Source organism: Natrix helvetica, assembly GCF_964273705.1.
Source record: "Natrix helvetica genome assembly, chromosome: 16".
Lineage (NCBI taxonomy): Eukaryota > Metazoa > Chordata > Lepidosauria > Squamata > Natricidae > Natrix > Natrix helvetica.
This window is the reverse complement of record NC_138563.1, coordinates 3,465,940-3,489,810: the sequence shown is the minus strand read 5'-3', so window position 1 is coordinate 3,489,810 and position 23,871 is coordinate 3,465,940. Positions and strand designations below refer to the sequence as shown.

Here is a 23,871-nt window from a genome sequence, read left to right as displayed (position 1 = left end):
CGCGCGGCCTGTCGGGAAATGGACATTCCGGCTTCCTGGTTTTGACGTCATCCTCCCCCTCGCCCCGCCTCCCGGGGTCGTCTTTCGGTGTCGTGGCCGCTGCCCCAGAGGCACTCTGGGAAATTGAGTTCTGGCCGCCTTGACCTCAGGGCTGTCATTATAGAGGGGGCCATTATAGTATAATTAAATTATTCGATTAGTCATTAAACAAACCATTTTCATTACTTTAAGTAGGATCTGATTACACGAGTTTGTCTGTGTGAAATATTTGAACAATTAGGCCTTTAACAGATGAACAGAATTGGAAGGGACCTCACAGGGTCATCTAGTCCAACCCCCTACCCAAGCAGGAGACCCTACATTTGGCTTTAACTAGGATCGAACTCACAACCTCCTGATTGTGAGGCAAGAGCTCGACCTCTAGGCCACAGAGGCCCTTATTTAAGTGCCTAAATTATTTTAATATTTCGCATCAACAAACTGGGTCCGGTCACACCTGTATAATTTTACCTAAACTCACACACGTAATATTTGTGGCATTTATTATACAGTGTTGTAAAATAGGTGGCCTTGCCCGATCTCTTATTTACCTACCAGGTAGTTCTCGACTTGCAACTGTCCTTTTAGTGACCAAAGTTACAAAGGCACTGAAAAAAAGTGACTTATGACCGTTTTTTCACACTTACGACCGTCCCAGCATTCCCCACGGTCGCGTGATCCAAATTCGGATGCTTGGAAGCTGACTCATATTTATGACGGTTGCAGCATCCGGGGTCATATAGTCACCTTTTGTTTTTATCCACAGTCATGCGGGTTTGTTCATAAGGGTGTGTGTGTGTACATCTAAAAACACAACCACAAATTTAATTTTCTAATTTGTAGGGCCGCCAATCGGACGTGTTTAAATAGAAGGAAATAAAAATAATAATACAGGATGGGATGTATTAATACATACGTGGCTGGAAAAGATGATACAACGTATTAGTAGAACAAGAAGCAATGGGTGGAAACTAATCAAGGAGAGAAGCAACAGAGCCGAGGAGAAATTTCCTGACAGTGAGAACAATGAATCAGTGGAACAGAAGTTGCCTCCAGAAGTTGTGAATGCCCCAACACTGGAAGTCTTTAAGAAGATGTTGGAGAGCCATTTGTCTGGAACGGTATAGGGTTTCCTGCCTAGGCAGTGGGTTGGGCTAGAAGACCTCCAAGGTCCCTTCCAACTCTGCTATTGTATTGTATTGACTTAAAACCTGAAATATTTTTGCTGGGGATTTTACCAGAAAATTATAATAAAAGAAAAGGTATATTTGATTATTCATGTTATAACAGCAGCTTAGGATCATATTGGCCCAAAATTGGAAAAGTGAGGCGATCCCGACAGAGGAGAATGTGATTAGGAAAATATCAGAATGTGCAGAAATGAATAGATTGACACTGGCAATTAAAAGGAAAGGACAAACCGATTATTATACAATTTGGAAATCTTTTTACCGGTGGTCAGAGAATAGACATAAGAATTAATCGTAAAAGAAGTTATCTAAAGTATAGAAAATATATTGTCAATATAACTAATAGAGCTAAATAAATTGCAATGGGATTGTTATAATATTAGATACTTAACGTATTGGAGATTAAGCCAAGATGAAACAATAAGATGCTATATTTTAATGTTGGGACAAAATATTTGTACCTGGAGGGCACACAGGTTAATGGAAAATGGACTGTTTATATAAAAATAAAATTTTAAAAAAATTTATTTATTTTTTAAAAAGACCAAACCACAGAATATTCCTCTTGTTTTTATTTCTAGAGCAACATAATTAAATACAGAGCACAATTCTCTTTCCTTTCGTTTCACCCCCTCCGACGTAACCGTTAACCTCTTCTCCGTACGCAAGACCCCCCCTCTGAGTGCCCGCAAACACGCACGGGAGATTTAAGGGGATATAAGTTACCGGGGTCCTGCCCGTTTTGAAATCCTGTGAAACGGCGGGGAGGGGGGGGTGGAAATAAAAAAATAAACTGAAAAATTACAGGCCCGTCCTCCTTACGGGCTTGCAATAGAGCGAGGGGCTTAATGGGTGGGGTCTTTTGCAAAATAGCATTTTTTTTTGCCACAAAGCAAAGTTTGAAAGCAGAATTTGAAGCGGGGGACAAGCTCCCTGCGTTTGCAATAATCCCCCCAAAAGGGAGGGGGGTTCTCCCCTCCATCAACCCCCCCGTCCCACTCCAAGGGACGCATCAGGAATGGAGAAATGGCATCTGATATAAATGCACCTTTGGGAAGCGTTCTCTGTCTCTAGAAGCAGCAGAAGGAAGAGAAAAGAGAGGAGGCAAAAATAGGGAGAGAAGACATTGGATCGGATTTTCTGCTCAAACCCAGTGTTCTCCCCCTTTGGCTTAAATCCTTAGCTATTTATTATTGTGATTATGATGGTTTTTATTGAATTGGACGCCCAAGCAACACGGGGGGGGGGAGGAGAGGAGAAAGGGGCTGTTTATTTTGCTAAGAAGGGGTGCAAAGCATCGCGGCTGGGAGGAGGCGATGATTGTTGGGCTAAAGGATTCAGCCGGTTCGTATCGGTTTGAACGAAGCGGTTGCGGAGATTTTTAACCGGCAAATACCGCCACTGGCTGGCCCCGTTGTCTCCCCTTATGTATCGCTCCCAAGCAGGGGAGGAAGATGGCGGGGTGGGAGTTATCTACAGTGCCCCTTAAGATGAGAGCCAGTGGGAATATGATTAATAATCCATCTCGCTCAGGCAAGGTGCCTCCTGCACCCAAATTTGGAGGGGAGAAAAAGAGAGGCGCGGAGAAGAACAAGATAGGAATATTTGCATGGACACCGGGGGGGTTATTCCGTCAGTAAGCGAGCCCCGGAATTAAAGAGGCCGCAGGAGCGATGCATCGTAATGCAGGCAGTCCCCCTAAAAATAAATAAAAAATAAAAATAAATCCAGTGCAGATCGAGGAGAAGAGAGAGGAGATTTCAAGAGAGAGAGGAGGGGCTGGGTTGGGATCTCTCTCTCTCTCTCTCCCTGAGGCTGGGCACAACAGATCCTACACAGAAAGGATCCACTGGGAAGAGAGCCATTCAAGAGCTCGAATTACTAAGCGTAATCATTCTTTCAACTTACGGTGCATTCAAAACTGACCTTGCGAGTTTTGTACCCCGTTTTGGCAAGAAAGGAGCGCCAACGAGTCCCCCAGGAAATTATATTATTATTATTATTTTGCTCCTTTCCCACCACGTTCCCGAGAAGAGGCTTTGACAAATCATGCAGCTTCGGGGGTCCTTCGCCCCCAAACAAGATGCAATTCACGGTGGGTCGTGGCAACGTATCAAGACATCCTGCCGTAATCTGGACTTAGAGGTGAGTGGTCGAAGAGTGGCACCTGGTAGCCAGGGCCGAGGATGAGCGCTGCGGTGGCAACATGCTGGGGGTGGGTGGAGGGGAGAGGGTGATCTGATGTGGGGGCGATGGCGTGCTTGTGGGGCGCCGGCGGAGCCCGCGAAGGGGAAAGTGAGATACCGCTCTGCCTCGGAGCTGCAATCGCGGGAGCTCTGTGCCGGCAGGATGGGGAATCCCGGGAGGATGAGGTCCCAGGCAGAAGCTAGGAGCAGCCCGGGCGTGGTCTGGATTTCCAGGCCTCCCCGCCCACTCCGACCCAGCCCGAGCCACGGGGGGGACGTCACGCCACCAGGGACCTTCGGCGGGGCAGGTCGACGTTGCTGGCGCTTAAGCCTCGGCTGTCGCACAGGTTGCTGGAGCCCTAGAGAGGGAAAAAGAGCGAAGAGGATTGAAGGGGGCAGAGGTGCCGGCTTTGCACCTCCCAATGTTGGAGGGGGTGGGGGGTGTTCCTTTTCCTTCTCCCCGTTCTTCCTTCCTTTTCCCTTGCTTTCTTTCTTCCTCTTCTCCTCCGCCGTTTCTTCCTTTTCCCTTCCTCCCTCTTCCTTCCTTCCTCCCACACCTCCCACATTCCTTCCTTCCTCCCCCTTCCTTCTTTCCTTCCCCTCCCTCCCTATTTTTCCATCCTTCCTTCCCTTCCCTCCTCCCTCTTCCTTCCTTCCCTTCCCTCCTCCCTCTTCTTCTTTTCCCTTTCACCTTCTTCTCCTTCCTCCCTCCTCCCACATTCCTTCCTTCCTCTTCCCTCTTTCCTTCCCCTCCCTCCCTCCATCTTTTTCCTTCCTTCCTTCCTTCCCTTCCATCCTCCCTGCCTCTTCCTTCCTTCCCCTGTCTCTCTCCTCCCTCCTCCCACACTCCTTCCTTCCACCCCCTTCCTCTTCCTTCTTTCCTTCCTTCGTCTTTTTCCTTCCTTCCTTTCCTCCCTTCCCTCTTCTCCTTCTTTCCTTCCCCTTCCTTTCTCCTCCCACATTCCTTCCTTTCTCCCCCTTCCTCTCTTTGCCTTTTTCCTTCCTACCTTCCCCTCCCTCCCTCCCTCTTCTTTCCATCCCTTCCCTCCTCCCTCACTCTTCTCCTTCCTTTCCTCCCTCCTTCCTTCCCTCCTCCCTCTATGAAAACAATCCAGCTACTCGACCAGATCACATTGTTATCAAAAGACACTGCTGTTAAGACGGACAGGCCACAACCTGCCATTTGACATTGTTGGCCAACGAGTCTCGCGGCTTCCCACCCCGCCATGCCAGCTTCACCACGGGAGCCCAATCCAAAAGAGCAGGCTGGGCAGCTTCCCCACCACAGGTGTGTTACCTGGCTTGGCTCCTCTTCTACGCTTTTGTTCAGGAAGTTGAGCGAACTGGCCCTTTTAATCCTGCAGCGAGAGAGTAAAGCCACAACGGGTGAGATTCCCCTCCCGAGGGGACCCACCTCCGGGGATCAGCATTCGGAAACTGAATCCCTCTTTTCAATCCGAATTCGGTCATTTTATTTCTGGCTGAACCATGTACAAGAAATCCTCGACTTAACAACCACTTGTTTAGTGACTGAAGTTTTTTCAGCACTGAAAAAAAGGGACGTCAGGTTTTTCCCAATGACGGCGCGGTCGATCAAAACCAATCAAATTGATTTTGCAATCAAAACCCAACCGGCTCACATTTACGACGGTCGCAGTGTCCCGGGATGTGTGTCACGCGATCCCCCTTTTGCAACCTTCTGACGAGGAAAGCCAAGGGGGTGTGGCTGGGGTGAATCCAGATCCGCTTAACGCCCGTGTCCCTAGGTTTTAATCGCCGCACGGATTCCCTTAACCATGGCGGCCGGAAAGGTCATAAAAATGGGACCGAAAACTCCCTTAAACAGGTGTTTCCCGTTAGCAAAAAATGTATATATATATATAAATGTCTATGTGTACCAGCATAACTCTGGACCGCCTGGAGCAATTTCAACCAAACTTGATACACAGATGACTTACTCTCTGGTAACAAATACTGTGGGGGTAAGACACTCCTAAGGCCCCTCGGGGTGTGTGTTCTGTTAAGATACAGCCTCTTGTGCCTCCAAATGACTTCTACTGTACTGCCCTCAAATGGCTTCTACTGTACAGCACAGTGGAATTGCCATGGTAACGGCTTCACAGTACTCCACAAGGGGGCTCCCTCTGGCAAGGGGGGGGAGGGAATCTAACATTCGAAATTACGTTTGATCCGGACGTTTCCCCCCTATAAATAAATACCCGGACAATGCCGGTTTATCGGCTAGTGTAAAAATAAAAATCGAAGGGAATGCAGGATAAGGGGCGTTCCCATTGCTCCGGTTCCCTCAAAATTAGAAACTCACCCGGGATTCCTCGGTTCTTGGGGGCTGCTCCCTTGAAGCTTCTTAACCAGCATCTCGCTGCTCCGTCGCAAAGCGTCTCGCAGCTTTCCGAAAGAGCCGCTGCGGCGCAGAGCTCCAGAGCCCACCTGGCAGAGCAAAAGACACACAAGTTGCGCCCATCTTTTAAGGTCACAAGGAAGTTGTTAGTTGTCTCTTTCTCTTTCTCTCTCTCTCACCCCAGACCATTCAGCTACTCCTTCTTCTGATTCGTTCTCGTTCTGGCACTTCCGGGTGCCGGGAGTCCCGTCGCGGTTGGGTCGATGTTCGGCACGGTTCCCGTCCTTTAGGAGCTCCACGATTTTGCTCTGGTTGAAAGCATCCATGCCCTGCGAAATACAGGAAGAGGAGGGTAGAAACATTTAATCCGTATCCCTCGCATACGGGCGGACGTGTGCGTTTACATGCGACGGTAAGGGAAATTTCCATTGCAAGTGACGGCGGTCGCAAATCAAGGCATCCACAGGCCCAATTTTGCAAACTGTTTCTGTGGGTGTGTGGAAGTCATTAAATGGATTCTGTGCAGTTATTAAGCAAACCCCGTTTATTATGGGGCAGTTTTGCTAGAAATCCAAAGTAGACTCCCCCATCCCACTAAAAACGTCGTAAGTCAGGGTCAGGCCAGGTAGTAAGCGCCAAAAATGCGATGTGGCCGAAGGATGCTGGAATTTCACATCTGGAAGTTACTTTTTTGTCGTTAACTCCGGTTGTAAGTTGAGGACTATCTGTGTAGAGGCAGTCCTTGACTTATGACCACGCCTGAGCCCAAAATACATGCTGCTCAGCGAGAAATGTGCTAACTGAGCTTCGCCCCATTTTACGACTTTCCTTGTTCAGGCAAACCCACTGCAGTTGTGAAATCAGTCACACGCGGTCACTAAGTGAATCAGGTTTCCCCGTCGACTTGGCCTGTCAGAAGGTCGCTAAAAAGGGATCACGTGACCCCGGGACACTGCCACTGTCATAAACCTGAGTCCATTGTTCAGCGTCTGACTATAAACCACGTGACCAGGGGGTCACTCTCCAACAGTCGTAAGTGTGAAAAATGCCCCTTTTTTTTCAGTTGTAGCTTTCAACGGTCATTAAGCGAACTCTTGTAAGTTCGAGGACTACCCGTATAGCCGATCCAGCACCTCTTTTAATCCCGTTTTCATCCCATGGAAAGAAACAAAACTCGTTACCTGTTTGCGCGATTTCTGGGCGCATTCTTCCAACGTCTCGGCTGCTTCCACTTTCCCCTGGCGCCGATACAGAGACCCCAAACTTTTTAGGGTGGCGTTGACGGTCAGGCTGCGGGGTGGGGATGCGGGTGAGAGAGAGAGAGAAGCAAAGGCAGGCGTCAGAGGAAGCGAGTTCCGTTGTTAAGTGAATCGTCCGGTTTTTTTCCCACTTACCTGTCGGCCTTGCAGGCTTTATACCAGCTGCCGTATTCTCTGTAAGGGGCACTGTTTTCTCGGTACTTATCCTGGAGGGGAAAACAAGACGTAAAAAATAAGGAAATGAAAAGGAAGGAATGGTGATCGTTTGGAGACAGCTGTTCTGACCGAGGCTTTCCGAGAGCCTGAAGCCCGACAAAACCCCCTTTTATTCATTTCCCGTGAATTCTGCTCCTTCACCTCCAGCAAAGTCTTTCAAAGGAGGATTTACGGTCACAGACCTTATCTGGCTTGGAGAGCTGACAGGCAGATATCTGCAAAACTTGGCCAGGAGTCTCCAAACCAATGAAGCGAACTAATGGTCTCCTGCAAACTCTACTCCCCTGTAGCTCCTCTTTTATTGCCTCTGGGAGGGGCCATTCATCGTCCCCCTGTGGCCTTACTCCCAAGTCAACTCCTGTTCTTTCGCTGTTCCCTTTGTGTCTGGCAACTCTGTGCATGCGCACACTGGGAACAGGCTCCAGCTGTTCTTCTGCCACACTGATGTCTGACTCTGAAGGCAGCTGATAACTGGCATACGGCCCTGGCCCCCTCTCTGCCTCCGACACAGAGCCCTCCTCAGAGCCTTCTACAGACTCCAGGACTGGCCCATCTTCCTCCCCAACCTCCTTACTGTCCGAATCGGCTGGCCACTGACGGGCCACAGCCACAGTCCCCAAATCCGGGATAAAACAATTCGCCCTTTGGACTCTCTGCCAAACCCCCAAAATACCTTACATTCTTCCCGTTCCTCCGCATGCATCCAGATGGGTTTATTGTCCCCTGCATAGAAGGGAAGAAATGGTTTAGAAAATTCGAGGCACCCGCATTGCGACAGGCTCAACCTTATGGATGCTGAAAAAGATGATACAACAACATATTGACTTAAAACCTGAAATATTATTGCTGGGGATCTTACCAGAAAATGTATATTTGATTATTCAGGTTTTAGCGGCAGCTAGGATCGTATATTGGGAATCTTTTTACCGGTGGTTAGAGAATAAACGTAAGAATTAATAGTCAAAGAAGTTACCTAAAGTATAGAAAATGTATTAATAGTTAACATAGCTAATAGAGTTATATAAATTACCATGGGGAATGCTTTAATATTAGATACTTAAGGGGTTGGAAATTAAGCCAAGATGAGATTAAATAATGAACAAGATTGTATCTTTGAACGTTGGCACAAAATATTTGTACCCCGACGACACACTAGTTAATGGAAAATGGATTGTTTATATATAAATATATATATATTAAAAACACAATATGGTGGCTGATTTGCTCCAACAACTGCTTCCTGTTGGGGCCCTAAGGAGCCCGTAGTGGGCAGGTGAGGAGTGGCTGGGAGGGGAGGGGTGAGTAGAGGCCGGCGAGGCGCACCTCGACGTGAGTGACATGGAATTGGCCACGCCCACCCAGCCGGTCCTTAGGCAGATCGTATTAGTGGTCCGAGGGATTTAAAATTATGAATTTAGTGGTCCCTGAGGTCCGAAAGGTTGGTGACCTCTGGTCTCTAACATTAAACCGTAAATCCTGGTTCATGGCTCCCGCTGGCCAGCTTCGCACAAGGTGCTGAGCCGAAGTGGCTGTGGCTTGCTCCGTGGGGTGAACCCGAATGGGAAGCTGAACTGGGCCGCGAACGGACAATCCGGCTGAAATTCAGGCGGTGCAACATTTCCTTTGGGCTGAGTTCATCAAAGGATCCAGGTTTGCTCATCCGGGATCAGCACACTTAAGGCAAGGAAATGACTAAGCGAAAGAGGAGCGTTTGAACACCGCTGGGTGAGTCACCTTGCCTGGAAAAAGAAGAATTTTCGGCCCAGCCCAACGGATGTCACAGTTCACACATCAGGCATTCCGACCCAGGTCTTGTCTAAGGTGGAACTAGAATTCACTGTCTCCCGGCGATCGGCCCAAAATCACCCAGCCAGATTTTGTGTCTAAGGTGGAACTAGAATTCACTGGCTCCCGGTGATCGGCCCAAAATCACCCAGCCGGATTTCGTGTCTAAGGTAGAACTAGAATTCACTGTCTCCCGGCGATCGGCCCAAAATCACCCAGCCGGATTTCGTGTCTAAGGTGGAACTGGAATTCACTGGCTCCCGGCGATCGACACAAAATCACCCAGCCGGATTTCGTGTCTAAGGTGGAACTAGAATTCATTGTCTCCCGGCGAACGGCCCAAAATCACCCAGCCGGATTTCGTGTCTAAGGTGGAACTGGAATTCACTGTCTCCCGGCGATTGGCCCAAAATCACACAGCTGGATTTCGTGTCTAAGGTGGAACTAGAATTCACTGTCTCCCGGTGACTCTATTGCAAGGGGAGGGTTTTCCAGTTGTCTCCGCAATTGATAGGGCTTTCCTGGTTATGACAGGTAGAGGAAAAAGTACGCAGCGCTAGGAGGAGACTCTATGGTGGGAGAACTGAACTTCCGGTCAGCTCCAGAATTGAACGAGGGGTGGGGTGTGTGTGAGCTTCCGGTTAGGACCTTCGACGCTCCCGGAAACCGGTCCCAATGGCTCTTTGAGTGTTTAAGTTTGCCGATCCCTGATCTAGACCAAAAGTTAGCCACGGAATAAGCCTCTTCGCCCTCTTTCCACACTTACACGCAATCTCTTGCACACCAGCCTAGCTGTTTTTCCAGAAGCCCATCTGTGCGAACGTTTGCCTTCCCCTCCCCACCTTCCAAACGGATGAAAATACTTCTTCCCACGCTTACCGTTGACCGACCCGAATTCCCTCTCATGCGCCTGGGTCAGGATCTCCTTGTAGAGAGTCTCGGCTTCCTTGTATTTCCCCTGCTTGATGTAAGAAGAAGCCTGGGGGGATGATTAAAAAAAAAGCCCAAAGTAAGAGGGACCAGGCCAACTTTATTGTTTTAAACCAGGGGTCACTAATTTTTTGGACCTCAGGGACCACCAAATTCCTAATTTTAAATCCCATGCAGCACTAATACGATCTGCCTAGTGGCCGGCTGGGTGGGAGTGGCGAGGAGGGCACGTGACTGGGTGGGCGTGGCCAACCCGATGTCACTCACATCGAGGGGCGCCTCGCCGGCCTCGACTCGCCCCTCCCAGCCACTCCTCACCTGCCCGCCCGGGCTCCTTAGCGCCCCAACTGGAAGCAGTCGCGGGAGCTAAGCAGCCACCACGAGAAAGAGTTGGCAAAAGAGGTCAGTTGGTGCTCTCTGAGCTTGGTGGTTTTCTTGCAGGCGTTTCAAGACCCAACTAGGTAACATCATCAGTGCTAGAAAGGAGGAGGGTTTGTGGAAGAGGAGGAGGAGAGGGAGGAGGACTGTGGGGTCCTTGGTGCTCTCTGAGCTTGGTGGCTTTTTTTGCAGTTTTCCCACAGTTCAACTCCGAGCTATAAATATTCTCCTTTAAAGGAACGGGGTATGTTCGCTTGTCTGCTTACCCAACTAGGTAACCTCAACAGTGTCAGGGAGTGTGGGTTTTTGCTGCCTGTTTATACGCAACAGCTTGGCCTTGCCCATGATGGTGGGTGTCATTTTCCCCCCTGCCAAATTCCTGGATTCAAGTGATCGCTTTTCGCTTGACTGTTTGTCTGGGGTTAATCCCCGCTTATCTGGCTGTGGGTCGCTGGGGAAAGATGCCTTCCTGCTCTTATTTTTTCATCCTTCTTCTCCTCCCTTGGGTTGCTCCGAGTCTCTCAAAAACCCCGACTCACCAGGTTGTTCTTCGTCTTGGCTACGTTTGGATTGTCAGGGCCCAGGCGCGATTCATAGATCTCCAGAGCCCGCTGGTAATAATACTGGACTTCCTCGTACTTTCCCTGGTTTTGGCAAAGGAGGGCCAGGTTGTTGAGCTGTTTGGCTACGTCGGGGTGATACTTTCCGAGCACCTGGAAGGAGAGAGAGAGAGAGAGAGAGAGAGAGAGAGAGAGAGAGAGAGAGAGAGGGAGAGAGGGAGAGAGTTCACTCTGTTATGCGGCGCTAGGGATTTGAACCGCCAAACTGCCGACCTTTCTGATTGACAAGCTCAGCATCTTAGGCACTGAGCCACTGTGTCCCTTGTAATAATGCTAGTACCATTTAAATATACGTAGCTGCAATCTTTACACTTCTAACATTTGTGTATATACATTATATTATATTTCAGTATACATAGTATATACTATTTCCCCAATTTCTACTTCTTTTTTCTCTTAATAAAATAACCACCCCCATCACCCTCTTCTTTTAACATCATCCCTTGCGGGGGGGAGTCCGGGAAACTGAATGGAGCTAGCAGAGTGTTTCAATGGCCGGATGCCCTTCCTGTCACCAGTATGGAGTTCCGTTCGGCCGATAATCTTCTCATTGTGGCCAAAGAGAGAAATATCTGCTTCTACCTAGGATTGAACTCACAGTCTCCTCAATAAAATAATAAAATAAAATAATAAATAAAATAAAGAAATTAAATAAAATAAAAAAGTAAAATAAAATAAAATAAAAAAGTAAAATTAATAAGTAAAATTAAATTAAATTAAATTAAAAAGTAAAATAAAATAAAAAAGTAAAATAAAAAAAATGAAATGAAATATGAAATGAAATAAAATAAAGTAAAATGAAATCAAATGAAATAATAAACATGTTCAAAAATATTCTATATCTATCCATCATCTCTTGTCCAACAAGGGAACTCCTATTCACTTTTTGGTGAATCTTCCATGCTTCTCCTATGGTATCTTGTAGAGCACTCAGACATTTTACAGACACCCTAAGACTGTCCCTTGGACCCCCGATTTTTTTATTCTTGCCAAGCATCTCTGTGGCTTAAGAAAACCTGAGGACCTTTGACCGTCCAACGAGCGGCGTGCAAATTTAAGAAACAGATGAATACCTTCTCGCGAATCTCCAGCGCCCTCTTGCACAAAGGTTCGGCTTCTTTATATTTTCCTCGTTTCCCGTACAACACGGCCAGGTTGTTGAGTGTGGCAGCCACCTGATTGTGAAAAAGAAAAAGGAAATAATAATAATAATAATAATAATAATAATAATAATAACAACAACAACAACAACAACAACAACAACAACAACAACAACAACAACCCCGAAGGGCTGTAGATTAACTGCCACGAACCAGTGTCTAAAGAAAAAGGACGTAGGGAATCTAGCGAATCGGAATAATGAAGTTGAGAGAAAAGGAAGGAAGGAAGGAAGGAAGGAAGGAAGGAAGGAAGGAAGGAAGGAAGGAAGGAGAGAAGGGGAGAGAAATGGAAGGAAGGAAGGAGAGGATAATGAAGGGGAGAGAAATGGAAGGAAGGAAGGAAGGAAGGAAGGAAGGAAGGAAGGAAGGAAGGAAGGAAGGAAGGAAGGAGAGGATAATGGAGAGAAAAGAAAGGAAGGAGAGGATAATGAAGGGGAGAGAACAGAAAGGAAGGAAGGAAGAAAAGAAGGAAGGAGAGGATAATGGAGAGAAATGGAAGGAAGGACAAAAGGAAGGAAGGAAAAGAAAGAAAGAAAAAGGGAAAGAAAGAGTTAGAGAGAAAGAAAGAAAGCAGATGGGAAAGAGAAGGGAAGGGTGAGGGAAGGAATGGAATTTATAAGGAAGGAAGGAGGGAATAATGAAATGGAGAGAAAAGGAAGGATGGAATGAAGGGAGAAGATAATGAAGGAGAGAGAAATAAAAGAAAGGAAGAAAAAGAAAGAGAGAGAGAGAAAGAAGATGGGGAAGAGAAGGGAAGGGTGAGGGAAGGAATGGAATGGATAAAACAAAGAAGTGGAAGATCACAGGGTCTTTAGCTCCTTCAACAGAGGGGAGAGGGAGGGTCTCAGCCTGCACTTACGGCTGGGTGGTCTTTTCCCAGGGTCTTTTCCCGGATAGCCAAAGCATCGTTGAGAAGGTGGGCGGCTTCCTTGTATTTATTTTGGTCTCTGGTGGGGAGGAAAACACAGATTAGTCTCCTAGGATTCACCGGCTGAAGAAGGGAAGAAGGGGTTGGAGTCTCTTTCTCTCTCCCCTCCACTCTGTGTGTATAAATCTTTCTCTCAATCTCTCTCCTTTTTCTCTCTCTCTTTCTTTCTTTGTCTCTCTCTCTCTCTCTCTCGTTTTTCTCTCTCTCCGTCTGTGTTTTTGTATATATATAAATCTCTCTCTCAATCTCTCTCCTCTCTCTGTCTGTCTCTCTCTCGTCTTTTTCTGTCTCTCTCTCATCTTTCCCTCTGTCTCTCTCTCTCTCTCTCCGTGTGTGTGTATATAAATCTCACTTTCTCTCAATCTCTCTCCTTTTTTTCTCTCTCTCTGTCTCTCTCTCATCTTTCTCTCTTCGTCTGTGTGTTTATATATATATAAATCTCTCTTTCTCTCAATCTCTCTACTCTTTCTTTCTTTCTTTCTTTCTTTCTTTCCTTATCTCTCTCTCTCTTTGTGTTTGTATATATATATAAATCTTTCTCTCAATCTCTCCCTGTCTCTCTCTCTCTCTCCTTTTTCTCTCTCTCTGTCTGTCCTCTCCTCTGTCTCTGTTTCTCTCTCTCACACACACATCAGAACAGCCCCCGGGGAATTCCACACCTGTACACCAGCGCGAGAATATTCAGCATCGTCGCCACATCGGGGTGATCGTGGCCCGAGGTTTTCTCAAGATCCTCCAGGGCCTGCTTGCAGAGTGGGACAGCCACCTCGTAGCGCCCCTGGGAAGCGTACTGGATCACCAGGTTGTGGAGGGTCCGTAGACGGGCCGGGATCTCGTAGCCGCCCTGCTGGGCTGCCGACTCTCCACTGTGGTGGGTTTGTCCTGCAGAGACCATCCATCAGCTGGAAAGAGCCCGTAAGTGTTTCCCCCTCCCCCCCCGTAGAAATACAGGCGGCCCTTGGCTTAGAAAAGCACAACATTAATAGAATGACAGAGTCGGAAGGGACCTTGGAGGTCCTCTAGACCAACCCCTTGCTCAAGCAGGAAACCTTATACCATTCTGGTGTAAATGGTTGTCCAAACTCTTCTTAAAGACTTCCAGTGTTGGGGCATTCACAACTTCTGGAGGCAAGCTGTTCCACTGATTAATTGTTCTAACTGTCAGGAAGTTTCTCCTCAGTTCTAAGTTGCTTCTCTCCTTGATTAGTTTCCACCCATTGCTTCTTGTTCTACCCTCAGGTGCCTTGGAGAATAGCTTGACTCCCTCTTCTTTGTGGCAACCCCTGAGATATTGGAAGGCTGCTATCATGTCTCCCCTAGTCCTTCTTTTCATCAAACCTGACATATCCAATTCCGGCTTTATATGTTTTAGCCTCCAGCTCAGTGGTGAAATCTAAATCCCACCCACCCCGGTTCTGTGGACGTGGCTTGGTGGCTGGGGGGGGGGGTTGTCATGCCTCACTCAGCTGCTCTGCTCAACAATGAATTCAGAGCCTTCCAAAGCTTACCTTGGCCCTGGTCATCGTCGTTAGGAAATAGATCGTCCAACGTGTCTTTTGCCGCCTCGCCGTTTTTCTCATCCTGCGCCAAAAAAAAAAAAAAAGGAAGCAAATAAAAAAAAACTGGCATTCACTTTCACGGGAGAAAGACGGATCTCCTTATTCCCATCTCAGGATAACAGAGTTGGAAGGGACTTTAGAGGTCTTCTAGTCCTACTCAAGCAGTCCAATATCGTTTTTAAAATCTCCAGTGATAAAGGAAGGAGGAAGGAAGGATAGTAGAATAACAGCGTTGGAGGGGACTTTAGAGGTCTTGTAGTCCAACCCCCTACTCAAGCAGGAATGGCTGTCCAATATCATCTTAAAAACCTCCGGTGATGAGGGAAGGAGGAAGGAAGGAAGGAAGGATAGCAGAATAACAGAATTGGAAGGGACTTTAGAGGTCTTCTAGACCGACCCCCTGGTTGAGCAGGAATGGCTGTCCAATATCTTCTTTAAAACCTCCAGTGATGAAGGGAGGGAGGGAGGAAGAAAAAAGAATAGCAGAATAAGAGAATAACACAGTTGGAAGGGGCCTTGGGGGGGGGGGGGTCTCCTAGTCCAACCTCCTGCTCAAGCAGGAGACCCTATCCCATTTCAGACAAATGGCTATTCTCTTCTTGAAAACCTCCAGTTTTGAAGCACCGGCAATTTCTAGTGGCAAGCCGTTCCACTGGTTAATTCCCCTCACTGTCTTTCTCCTTAGTTCCAGGTTGCCTCTCTCTTTGATCGGTTTCCATCCGTTGCTTCTCGTCCTGCCTTCAGGTGCTTTGGAGAACAGGTAGAAACCAACCCCCCCCCTCTTCTTCTTCTTCTTCTTCTTCTTCTTCTTCTTCTCCTTCTCCTTCTTCTTCTTGGCAACCCCTCAAATATTGGAACCCTGCTATCGTGTCACCCCTAACCCCCCTTTTCATTAGAAGGATTAAGACTGATACGGTAGCCTCTCAACGCAAAGGTTTTTGCCTCCAGACCTGGGTTCGAGGCTCACCTGACAGAGCCCGGAGGAGCCAAACCTGCTCTAAAACAGGTAGGTAGAGAAAGGTGGGAGAGGGACCACCTACCGAAGGGGAGACGTCCTCGTCAAATTTTTTAATCTGGTTCATGAATTCCAGGTGTTTCTTCTCCTCCTCCAGCTGCGCCACCGACTGCTCGCTCCGCTGCAGCTTGTGCTGGGTGGCGGCCAGCTCGTCCCGCAGCCACTGGTTCTCCTGCACCAGGCGCCGGACCTGAGCCCGCAGCTTCTGCTTCTCCGATTCCACGGCACTCAGGTGGCTGGAGAGGGCGATGATCACCTGGCGAAAGGAACAACATCCAAAATCATCAATCTCGTTAAAGAAGACTCCTGCCGGGATTCTGCTTGCAAGGTTTATTGATATGTTGGTGATGGTGATGTAGGGCCTAGTGGAGAGAGGGAAACGCTTTGAGAGCTGTTAGGCTACGGGATTTCATTTTCATGTATGCCAATTAGGGTACATTGAAAAGGGACAATAAAGTTACTCTAAGTGTGTACATACAGAAGAAAGGAAGGAAAGGAAGGAAGGAACAAGTAGAAATTCAGAAAGATAGGAAGGCAGGAAAGAAATGAATGGATAGGTAGATAGATGATAGATATATAGATAGATATAAGATGGATAATAAAGATAGATAGAGATAGATAGATAGATAGATAGATAGATAGATAGATAGATAGATAGATAGATAGAGATAGTAGAGAGAAAAATAGACTAGATAATTAGGTAGAGAAATAGAGAGATAGACAAGATAGATAGATAAAGTAGATAGAGATAGATATATAAATAGAGAAAGACTAAATAATTAGATAGACATATAGATAATTAGAGAAAGAGAGACAGAGAGACAGAGAGAAAGAGAGAGAGAGATAAATAAATAAAGACTAGATAATTAGAGAGAGAGAAATAGAGAAAGACTAGATAATTAGAGAGAGAGAGAGATAAAGACTAGATAATTAGATAGATAGATAGATAGATAGATAGATAGATAGATAGACGGATGGATGGATGGATGGATGGAGAGAGAGAGAAAGTAGATAGCTAGAGAGATAGAGATAGACTAGATAGATAATTAGATAGATAGATGGATGGATGGATGGATGGAGAGAGAGAGAGAGAGAGAGAGTTAAAGTAGATAGCTAGAGAAATAGAGAAAGACTAGATAGATAATTAGATAGACAGATACATTCAAAGTGACAATAAAGTTATTGTAAGTCTTTGTGACATAAATGTGGGGCTACTTTGTGGTCATAAACCGAGGGCAACCTGTATGTACAATGGCTGCTGTGTCCCAGGGTCTCATGATCGAGCCATGTGCCGTAAGTCAAGGACTACTGAGATAACCGTGAGCTCGGACATTTGCGGTGTCTCCGCAAAGTTAAGCCGAGAGGCCGTTGTGTTAAAAAGACACAACAAAGACCCGCAACGCAGAACGAGGGGAGACGAGTCAGCTGAGCCAATGCAGGTGAGACGGGGGTCTCAATTTCGGGGGGGGGGGGTCTCTGGCGGGAGGTACCTGGGCTTCTCCGAGGCCCAGCTCGATGGCCTCCAGGGACTTCCGAAGGAGCAGGGCCTTCTCCTGGGCGGCGCTGTTTTCGTGTTGTGGGGGCGGCTGTTCCAGGCGGCCGACGGTATCCAGCAGGGCGGCCAGGAGGGAGTGGTGCTCGCTGCGCAGGGTCTCCAGGCCTTGTACCACAGCCTTGGTGCCCAGCACGATCTCATCCTGGCTCATTTTCTCCAGCTTCTCCTCCCGGGGGTACAGCATGGTGGCCATCGCACCAACCTGTAGGGGGGCAGGGGGAGAGGAAGGGGCAACGGGTTTGGGGGCAGGTGTTAAGAGGGAGAAAGCGTGAGAGGGAGGGAGGTACTCTTTCCTCCTTCCCACCCTTTTTTCTTTCCTCCCTTCCTTCCTCCCCTCTATTCCTTCCTCCCCTTTTTCTATTCCCTCTCTATTCTTTCCTTCCTCCCACCTTCCCTCTTTATTCCTTCCTTAGTTCCTTCTTTCCTCCCTCCTTCCTTTCTCCCTTCCTTCTCTATTCCTTCCTTCCTTAGTTTCTTCCTCCCTCCTTTTCTCCTTTCTCCCTTCCTTCCCTCTCTTCCTTCCTTTCTCCCTTTCTTCCCTCTCTATTTCTTGCTATCTCCCTCCCTCTTTCTCTTTTCCTTCCCTCTCTATTCCTTCCTTCCTTAGTTTCTTCCTCCCTCCTTTTCTCCTTTCTTCCTTCATTCCCTCTTCCCCCTCCCTCCTTTTCTCCTTTCTCCCTTCCTTCCCTCTCTTCCTTCCTTTCTCCCTTCCTTCCCTCTCTATTCCTTCCTTCTTTAGTTTCTTCCTCCCTCCCTCCTTCTCCCTTCCTTCCCTCTCTATGCCTTCTTTCCCTAATTACTTCCTTCTTTCTCCGTTTCTTCCTTTCTTCCTCCATCTTTCTCTTTCCCTTCCCTCTCTATTCCTCCTTCCCTCCCTCCCCTTTCAAGGAATAGGAAATGAGACCAATATTGCTGAAGCTAGAAGACAAGAATTTCACCTACGATTTGTATTTATTATTGTTAATGTCGTCTTAAAAAAAACAAAAGATGTGATCCAGTCAATGAAATGTCCACAAACGATGTATGTTCATTATTGGGGGGCAAATATTTTTTTTAAAAAAGCAGCAATAATGTTGATTTCTCGTCTTTCCCCCCCCCCCCCTTCCCAATTAACAAAGATAGCGAAACAAGCTTGGCCAGCAAACTCAATTTCTTCCCCCCCACAACCGAAGCAAGGAGTCGGGTCAGTTCCTTCATTCCAAACTCAGATCTATAATCCAGCCAACTTTTTAAATCACGGTCTAAAATAGAAGGGGAATAATTCCCTCCATCTGGAAACACCCACCCACCCCCCAGCTTTGTGGTATCTGACATTACCCCCCTCCCTTTAAAACATTTTCTCTCTCTCTCTCCTGTCCAGCTTTTTCATGCAATTCTTGGTCTCCCCAGGAGGGGGCTAACGTCCCGGACATTACCGACGCAATGCGGCGTTGAGTGAGTCCTTGGCCAATTTGACCGAAGTCGCATCTTTCTCCTCCTCCAATTCCCCCCTCCCCCAACTTCTTCAAATCTGCTGCCACCGGAGCATCTCACTTCCTTTCTGGCGTTCCCCAAAAATTCTAGTTTGTCCAAAGAACGGATGCTGAATTTTGCAAACGGCTTCATTCCAAGTGGTAGCAAGTGTCTTTATTTTAAGGGGTCCCTTTTGCCAATGTTTAGTTTTGCAAAGTTTTAAAATTTAAGAAGTGGAAAAGGAGACCCTTCCTTTCCTCCTCTCGCCCCCTCCCCCCCCAAGCTCAGCAGGTATGCTGGGAGCACAACTTCCAAGTTGTTTTAATAATAATAATAATAATAATAATAATAATAATAATAATAATAATAATAATAATAATAATAATAATAATAATAATATTTGCGGCACAATTCAGAAGCACAAATGATCCACTGGAATTTGTGCCAAAATTATAATATTAAAACAACAACAAACTGGTGGGAACATAAGCCTGAAAAAGTCACCGAAAATCAGATGGTCAAGATCCTGTGGGATTTTCGCATACAAACGGATAAAATACTGGCGCATAACATACCAGACATCACACTGGTTGAGAAAAATAAGGTTACAATCATAGACATCGCAATACCAGGGGATAGCAGGGTCGACGAGAAGGAACATGAAAAAATCGCGAAATACCAATCTTAAAAATTGAAATCCAATGATTATGGCGCAAACCAGCAGTGGTAATTCCAGTGGTAATCGGCACACTGGGTGCTATTCCAAAGGCACTGGAATTACATTTAAAACAGTTAAAACTTGACAAAATCACCATCAGTCAAATGCAAAAAGCTGCACTCCTTGGATCTGCACGTATATTACGAAAATACGTTACGACGTCCTAGGCCCCTGGGTGGAGCCCGACTAGTAATCAATGCCAAATCCGGTGAAACAACTGGCCGCTGTGATACAATTGTATAATTATATATATATATATATATATATATATATATATATATATATATATATATATATATATATATATATATATATATATATATATATAAAATATAAAATTTGTGATGCATTTATGAATGTTCAGTTGACTGAGTTTCATGTTTAATGAATAAAGTATCTAATAATAATAATCATTCACCGATTTTGTCTTTTAACCTTCAAGCCCTTGATAAATAGTTAAATGAACAAGTGGGAACTTTACGTGGATTTCATTTGCCTGGAGTTTTTCCGCCAAAGAGGTTTTGCTCAACCCTGTCACCAACATCCGGAAAATCGAGTTTTCTCTTTCTTTCTGACAAAGCGTGCAAAAGGCGGATTGAAGGAGCAAACCGTCCCGAAGACGAGCCACCAATTTCTCCCCCCAAAATTAGGCCATGCCATCATGCCATCATGCCACCCTCGGGGCGATGCCCGTTTTAAGCCAGGCGTGGCTCTTGTGTCCATCCCACCGTCATTAATCCAACCAGTTTAAGAGGCAGGTACACCTCATTTAACCCATGCCTTTTCCAGGGTGGCAGGAGGATTGAAAACAACACCCACCGGAGAGGGAAAATAATCTAATCTAAGAGGCAAAGGGAGATATTAATCATCCTAAAAGCTCCGGGGAAAATAAAAATAAAAAAATCAACTGGGTTTGGGACTCAGCTTTGCCTCGCTTAGAATTGGTAAGATTTTCCAGGGGGGGAAAAAACAATCTTTTTTTCTTTTTTTAAAAGCGTCTTCCTCCTTTCCTGATTTTTTATTTTATTTTTAAATAGGCTGCTGACTTTCCCTCTGCCTTCAGCAAAAGTTAAAGCAAGCTCCCCTCTTGGTTGGTTGGTGTTGGGGATCCCAGCCCCCATAAGGCTTTGCCACAGGGCTGGGGATGATGGGCCCGCTGAAGTCCCTAATTTGCATCTGGCGTGGGAAGAAAGGACACTTCATGGACTTTTATATCCCATTCCTCAATTTATCAGATCTGGAGGGGAAGATTGAAGCTGTGTTGTACAGGGAGTTGTAAGTAAGATCTATTTTATTTGGGGGGGGGGGGGGAGACAATCTTTCCCTTATGCCTCCCCCCCCTTTGCTTTTTCTCACGCCTGTGTCTCCCTCCACCAATTCACCCCCTCCCTCCAAAGCGAGGCCTACATGGGGTGCAAAGGCAGCTCTGATAGAAAGCATGCTGGGCAGAGTCGGGAAACTAAGTTTGTGGAGAAAACCCTGGCTTCTTAGCTGCAGGCAGGGGAATTTGGGGGGGGGGGAATCCGCAAAAGATTGCTATAATTGATAAAGAACAGAGAACGAGAGTAGATAGATAGATAGATAGATAGATAGATAGATAGATAGATAGATAGATAGATAGATAGATAGATAGATGAGAATAATAGATAGATAGATAGATAGATAGATAGATAGATAGATAGATAGATAGATAGATAGATAGATAGATAGATAGATAGATAGATAGATAGATAGATAGATGATAGGTAGGTAGGTAGGTAGGTAGGTAGGTAGGTAGGTAGGTAGGTAGATAGATAGATAGATAGATAGATAGATAGATAGATAGATAGATAGATAGATAGATAGACAGACAGACAGACAGATAGATGAGAATAATAGATAGATAGATAGATAGATAGATAGATAGATAGATAGATAGATAGATAGATAGATAGATAGATAGATAGATAGATAGATAGATAGATAGATGATAGATGATAGATAGGTAGGTAGGTAGGTAGGTAGGTAGGTAGAGATGAGATAGATAGAGATGAGATAGAGATATATAGAGAGGAGAGAGAGAGGAGAGAGAAAGATAGCTAGAGAGAGAGATAAGATAGATAGATATAGATAGATATAGATAGAAATGAGAGATATAGAGAAGAGCTAGATAGATAGAGATGAGATAGATATAGAGATGAGATAGATAGATGATAGATATAGAAATGAGATACAGAGAAGAGATAGATAGATATAGAGATAAGATAGATAGATATAGAAATGAGATAGATATAGAGATGAGATAGATAGATATAGAGATGAGATAGATAGATATAGAGATATATAGAGATGAGATAGAGAAAGAGATATGAGATAGATAGATACAATAGATAGATATAGATGAGATAGATATGAGATAGATATAGATAGAAATAGATAGATAGATGATAGATAGATGCATAGATAAATAGATAGAGGGAGAGAGGGAGAGGTACAGATAAAGAGATAGATGATACGGTAGATAAGTAGAAGGGAGGAAGGAAGGATTTTTTCAGTTATAGCAATGCTTAAAGGCCCTTTACATTTGGGGGCTCCTTCTGGGAAACCTCTCCTTTTTGGGGTGGGGGTGGGTGGGAGTCCCCCTCCTGAGGGACTACGGCTGCCTCCTTTTCCAACTCCTGCCACCACCACCGCCCTACAAAAGAGGCCGTTTCCCAGCCTTTCGCCTGAAGGGGAACTGGGTGACCTCCAAAGTCACTTTGAGGGATTTATGACTCACCCCAAAATCCCCCCAGGACCACCACCCCCCATTCCTTTCTGGGAAGACCCAACCCCCCCCCCCATCTTAATCGCCAGATTTATCTTTTTGTCATTCTCATTTCACTAACTGGACCCTTCTGAGCTTTTGGGGGTGGGGGTCTCCCTCCCTCTCCCCTCTTCTCTTGGACCCCCCCCCCAATTCAATGAATGGGCTGGGTGACCCTGGAAGGTGGAGACCCCTCTCCATCCTCTCTCCCCCCCTTACAGGAGAGGGGCTAAGGAGGGGGGATCTAGCAAAAACTGCCCACCCCCCTTATTTAGACTTCCCTGAAGGGGGGGAAGAAGACCCCCTTTCCAAGCAAACAGCCCCCCCTCCCCGCAATTCAGCAGCCCCACTTGGGGAAGGGGCTGCTCTCCCCTTTCCTGAGCCCCACTTCCCTTGAAAAAAGGGGACGAGGAGGGGGGTCTTTGCCCCCCCCTTTGGGGATCTTCACTCCCCTCCTTTGCACCCCAAAAAGAAGACCCCCCCTCTTTTAAAGTGTATTTTGGGGGGCCCTTCAGCCTGATGGACGGTCCTTTTCATTAGGGGTGGGGAAGAGATAAAGAAGGGGGGGGCAAAGAGGGGAGCCCCCCCACCGGCCTCGCCCTCCTTCCTACCTGCGCGCGCAGCCCTGGCACGACCGGTGCGGCTGCCAGCCGGCGGACTCACATCCTTCCCGGCAGGCTTTGCGGCACCGGCGAGCGCGCGGCCCCGCCCCCAAACAACCACCTTAAAGGGGAGGCGGAGGAAGGCGGAGGAGAAAAAAAATGAAGCGCGTCGGAGGAGAGATAATCCCGTGCCGCCGCCGCCGCCTCCTCCTCCTCCTCCTCGGCGGCCCCGCCCGCGCCGCTTCTCTTAAAGGGGAAGGCGGCAGTCTGCTGATCTTCTGCGCTTGGATTGGGAGATTGCAATGATAGAAAATGTAATATACTATATATACCATAATATAATAAATATAACTGTATTATATTATACTATGCTATGCTATGCTATACTAATACTATACTATATAATAATAATATAGTATGGTATAAATAATGTATAATATAATATACTATACCATAATATAATAAATATAACTATATTATATTATTCTATATTATACTCTTCTATATTGTACGATATAATAATAATATAGTATGGTATAATATAATATATAATATAACTGTCTTATTCTATTCTATTCGTATTCTATTCCATATTTTCTATTGTATTGTATTCTATTCTGTTCCAAAATTCTATTCTATTCCCTTCTATAGTTTATTACATTCTGTTCTATTCTATTCTTATTCTACTCTTATTCTATTCCAATATTCCTATTCTATTCTTCTATTCCATTCTATTCTGTTCCATATTTTCTATTGTATTCTATTCTATTCTTATTCTATTCTGTCCAAAATTCTATTCCATTCTATAGTCTACTCTATTCCATTCCATTCTAGAGTTTATTCTATTCTATTCTTCTATTCCATTCCATTCTATTCCATATTTTCTATTGTATTGTATTCTATTCTTATTCTATTTTATTCTATTCCAAAATTCAATTCCATTCCAATATTCCTATCCTATCCCTATCCCTATTCTATATTCCAAAATCCTATCCTATCCTATAGTGCTTTGGTGCATCTGGCCTTAGGGGGGGGGAAACCCAGCTCTTACTCAAATTGGGTCCTTAATTCCTGTAAGGAGGTTTGCTTCAAGCTTTCTTTGAAGGATGAAGCCAATCCTTGGGTTTCCTGTTGC

General features: G+C 46.0%; 1 protein-coding gene across 1 annotated transcript; it reads right to left on the bottom strand.

Moving 5' to 3' along the window:
* Positions 1-1,786: 1,786 nt before the first annotated feature.
* On the bottom strand, positions 1,787-22,880 carry KLC2 (kinesin light chain 2). Its single transcript, XM_081967952.1, has 16 exons — positions 22,746-22,880; positions 17,115-17,381; positions 15,650-15,880; positions 14,559-14,631; positions 13,710-13,932; positions 12,982-13,069; positions 12,036-12,137; positions 10,882-11,055; positions 9,914-10,013; positions 7,923-7,972; positions 7,169-7,239; positions 6,956-7,064; positions 5,954-6,103; positions 5,739-5,863; positions 4,713-4,773; positions 1,787-3,774 (listed from the first exon to the last, which is right to left on the bottom strand). The coding sequence occupies exons 2-16, from the start codon at positions 17,370-17,372 to the stop codon at positions 3,694-3,696; spliced, it is 1,896 nt and encodes a 631-aa protein (XP_081824078.1). The 5' UTR covers positions 17,373-17,381; positions 22,746-22,880; the 3' UTR covers positions 1,787-3,693.
* Positions 22,881-23,871: the final 991 nt, after the last annotated feature.

Bases quoted from the DNA above. Each gene is read 5' to 3' on its own strand.
- KLC2 (XM_081967952.1), bottom strand. From the start codon at position 17,372: ATGGCCACCATGCTGTACCCCCGGGAGGAGAAGCTGGAGAAAATGAGC. The intron at 5,864-5,953 runs GTGAGAGAGAGA...TTGCTCTGCCAG, and splicing joins GAGTAGCTGAATGGTCTGGG to GTGGGCTCTGGAGCTCTGCG. The intron at 4,774-5,738 runs GTGAGTTTCTAA...CTCTCGCTGCAG, and splicing joins CAAGAACCGAGGAATCCCGG to GATTAAAAGGGCCAGTTCGC.